The sequence below is a fragment of the Laccaria bicolor genome, genomic scaffold, assembly GCF_000143565.1.
Source record: "Laccaria bicolor S238N-H82 LACBIscaffold_17 genomic scaffold, whole genome shotgun sequence".
Classification (NCBI taxonomy): domain Eukaryota; kingdom Fungi; phylum Basidiomycota; class Agaricomycetes; order Agaricales; family Hydnangiaceae; genus Laccaria; species Laccaria bicolor.
In genome coordinates this window covers 493746-496718 of record NW_001889888.1, presented here as the reverse complement: position 1 = coordinate 496718, position 2973 = coordinate 493746, and the positions used below count along the sequence as shown (strand labels likewise).

At 47.4% G+C, this 2973-nt stretch overlaps 1 protein-coding gene across 1 annotated transcript; it reads left to right on the top strand.

Moving 5' to 3' along the window:
* Positions 1 to 2211: 2211 nt before the first annotated feature.
* On the top strand, positions 2212 to 2674 carry LACBIDRAFT_299703 (uncharacterized protein; the record flags this gene model as incomplete). Its single annotated transcript, XM_001882624.1, has 2 exons — positions 2212 to 2506; positions 2559 to 2674. The coding sequence occupies 2 exons, from the start codon at positions 2212 to 2214 to the stop codon at positions 2672 to 2674; spliced, it is 411 nt and encodes a 136-aa protein (XP_001882659.1).
* Positions 2675 to 2973: the final 299 nt, after the last annotated feature.

The following is a 2973-nucleotide window of genomic DNA, read 5'->3' as shown; positions in this document are numbered from 1 at the left end:
GGGAAAACCAAGGGGAGCAGGGAAAGGAAGAGGGAGGGACGGGGAAGTGGGATGTCGTCATCATCCGTTGACGTGGTGGTGGTCCGTTGACGTAGTGGTGCGTGTCGTCGTGGGCGTGTCATCTGTCGGCGTGGCCCTCCATTGACGTGGCGGGGCGTGTTGTCGTCCGTGGGCATGGTTGTGTCGTCGTGTGTTGACGTGGTCTTGCGTTGACATGGTTGTGCGCTCGTCCATTGTCCCTCGTCGTGTGCCTGGTTTTAGCGAGCTGGGTTGCGACGAGCTTGGGACAGGGGGTGCTCACCTATGACGACGAATGACAAGTCGTCGTTCGTCGTCTCGTTGCCACGTCGCTGATAGCGACGTGGCAACGTGTTGCCCCGCTTGTTTACCAGCTGGGGCTGGTGATGGTGTTGTTTCCCGCGTCGTGGCCGTGGTGGTGTATTGTAGTGTGGTGGAACGATGACCGATGTCGTTGTTCGGTCGTTGTTCTCGTCATCACGTCGCAACATTGTTGCCCCGCTTGTTTACCAGCTGGGGCTGGTGATGGCGTTGTTTCCCGCGTCGTGGCCGTGGTGGTGTATTGTAGTGTGGTGGAACGATGACCGATGTCGTTGTTCGGTCGTTGTTCTCGTCATCACGTCACAACGTGTTGTCGTGGGCGTTCGTTTACTGGTGACGTGGCGTTGAGGCATCGTCCTTGCTGAGGTTGGGGTGTGGCGCGCTCATTGTGGATGGGTGGCTGGTGTGTGTGGTGGTGGCCGTTGGTGACGTGGTGTCGCAAGGTGGGTGGGCGTCGTGGACGATGGTGGTGGTTGAGAGAGAGCAGTGGTTGTTTGTTGATGACGCCCAAATTGAGCGTCGGCAAACGCCGGCACTCGATTTGGGCGTCAGGAATTCCGTTCTGTGTCGTTCCAGCACCATTCCTTCTGGGTGATTCCTGGAACCAATCTGACGGAATTTGAATTCCATCAAAATTCCGCCAGAATGGTGATGAGCGCGCGCTTATCCTAGGCATGTGAACCCGAATTTCCGAATATTCTACCAACTTTGCGAATCTTACTCCACACGCGTCCCCTCCTGCCTATATTCGATTCAACAACACGTTCAGACGTCTTCACCAACTTTAGGATGTTCCATTCGCGCGTTTCCACACACACCCCGAATATTCTATCATGTGTACACGCTTTAAATCCGAACTTCCGAATATTCAACAGCTTTGCGAGGATTTCGACAACATCTCCACACACATGTTCACAAGACATTCACAGACTCATCAACAATTACCCTTTCGCTTTCTCGCCACTTCAGATGTATCTTCACACATGCCCGAATAGTTGTATTGCGAAAGAATGCACACAGGCACATACTCCGGCATTTATCCATTCCCATCAATCCGGTCTTATTGTTTGCACATTTGGAGTTTAGCTTTAACCTAGGATCAATCGCCATGCACAGCCAGTCTTTGCTTCCATTTTCCGAATATATTGGTGCCTTTCCACCCCTTACTTATTCTTCTTTTATTTTATATTCATTTTTTTACTTCTTTCGCATTTCTCTGATTTTGCTCTTACTATCTTCATGTTTCATGTTTCAGAACTTCTTATCTTTGTTTCTATCTTTCACATTTCCTTTTTTTGAATATTTTCGAATATTTGTACATTCATGTATTTGTAGTATCATAGTACTTCGAAATAACAAGTTGTACTTCACCCCTCGATTCGCATCTCGTTCCAGCTGATAATCGTTTCAGCACTTCGTTATACTTGTTGCCATCGTCCTGCACACTGTGTGCACTTGTCAACCTTCGCATTATTCGTTTTCCGATTATTCCCTCCACTCACATTGTCCCTAACATCCTCATACTCCCCACACACCTTCGGACGCACTCCCACACATTAGGAGTTGTGTCTACATCACCTTTCCTGTTTTGAGAAGCCCAGAGAACTCCGTCTCGTGTCTTTCAGAGCCACTCGAAGCAACGCTAACCATTTCCGAAGGTTTTGTATTTGGTGTGTTTTGTATTTTCCATACACATCTACTGCGTTGCAGGCATATCAATGGTTTGATCAATTTGGCAGGGCCCTCTGCCCAATTTGATTCCTCCGGAATTCCAGGAATGGCCCGGATTCCGGCAGGAATCAGTGGAGGACAATAAAGACCTCAATCTGGCACACTTATCTCCTCCTCCTCCTGAAGGGTCATCCCACTCCTATGGTGGGATTATTAGAGGTCAAGCTGCAGGCAATATTTACAACTTTGGTAAATATTTTAATTTTGACTTCGAAATTGATAGATGACATTCATGACTCAGGAGATACTCTGGCCTCTGCTCCTGAGGCAGATTCTATCATACCTGATGGCCGCATTGTCCTGTCTATTGTTGATCGACCACCTCGCAGTCTGACCATTGGTGAAACAGATTCAGTCATCAAAATTCCAACTCCTTGCTACCCTACAATGGGACTTCTTTTGAAGCACATGAGTCATTCATATTCACCAGTCGAAAGTAAGATTTACATTTGCTCTTAGCTAACTATCTATTAAGTCATTGAATCTAGAGCAAAATAAACGACTCTATGTTTTTGACAAGCAGGAATGGATTATGCTTGGTCGTTATCGGCAGTTGAAGACAATACTGATAGCTACTGGAAACAAGAAGAAAATGAGATGTTGATGAAGATTCTTGTTGTAAGTTCAAGTAATTCTATATTTAGAGTAATATTGACATCACTTCAGGAAAATGATCCTGCTGATGTTCCTCCTCCTTCACCTCTTGTAGCATCTGCTATTCCTCCATATTTTCACTCCCGATCTCTTTCTGGTTCCCGTTCTGCATCTGCATCTCGTTCTGTATCTGCCTCACACTCTGTCTCAGTTCCTACTTGGTCTCCCGCCATCTCAGTTTCCCATTCACCCTCTGTTGCTTCTTCTGCCAGTGTAGCAACTGGAGGCCCAGCCCAGTACTTTACAGTG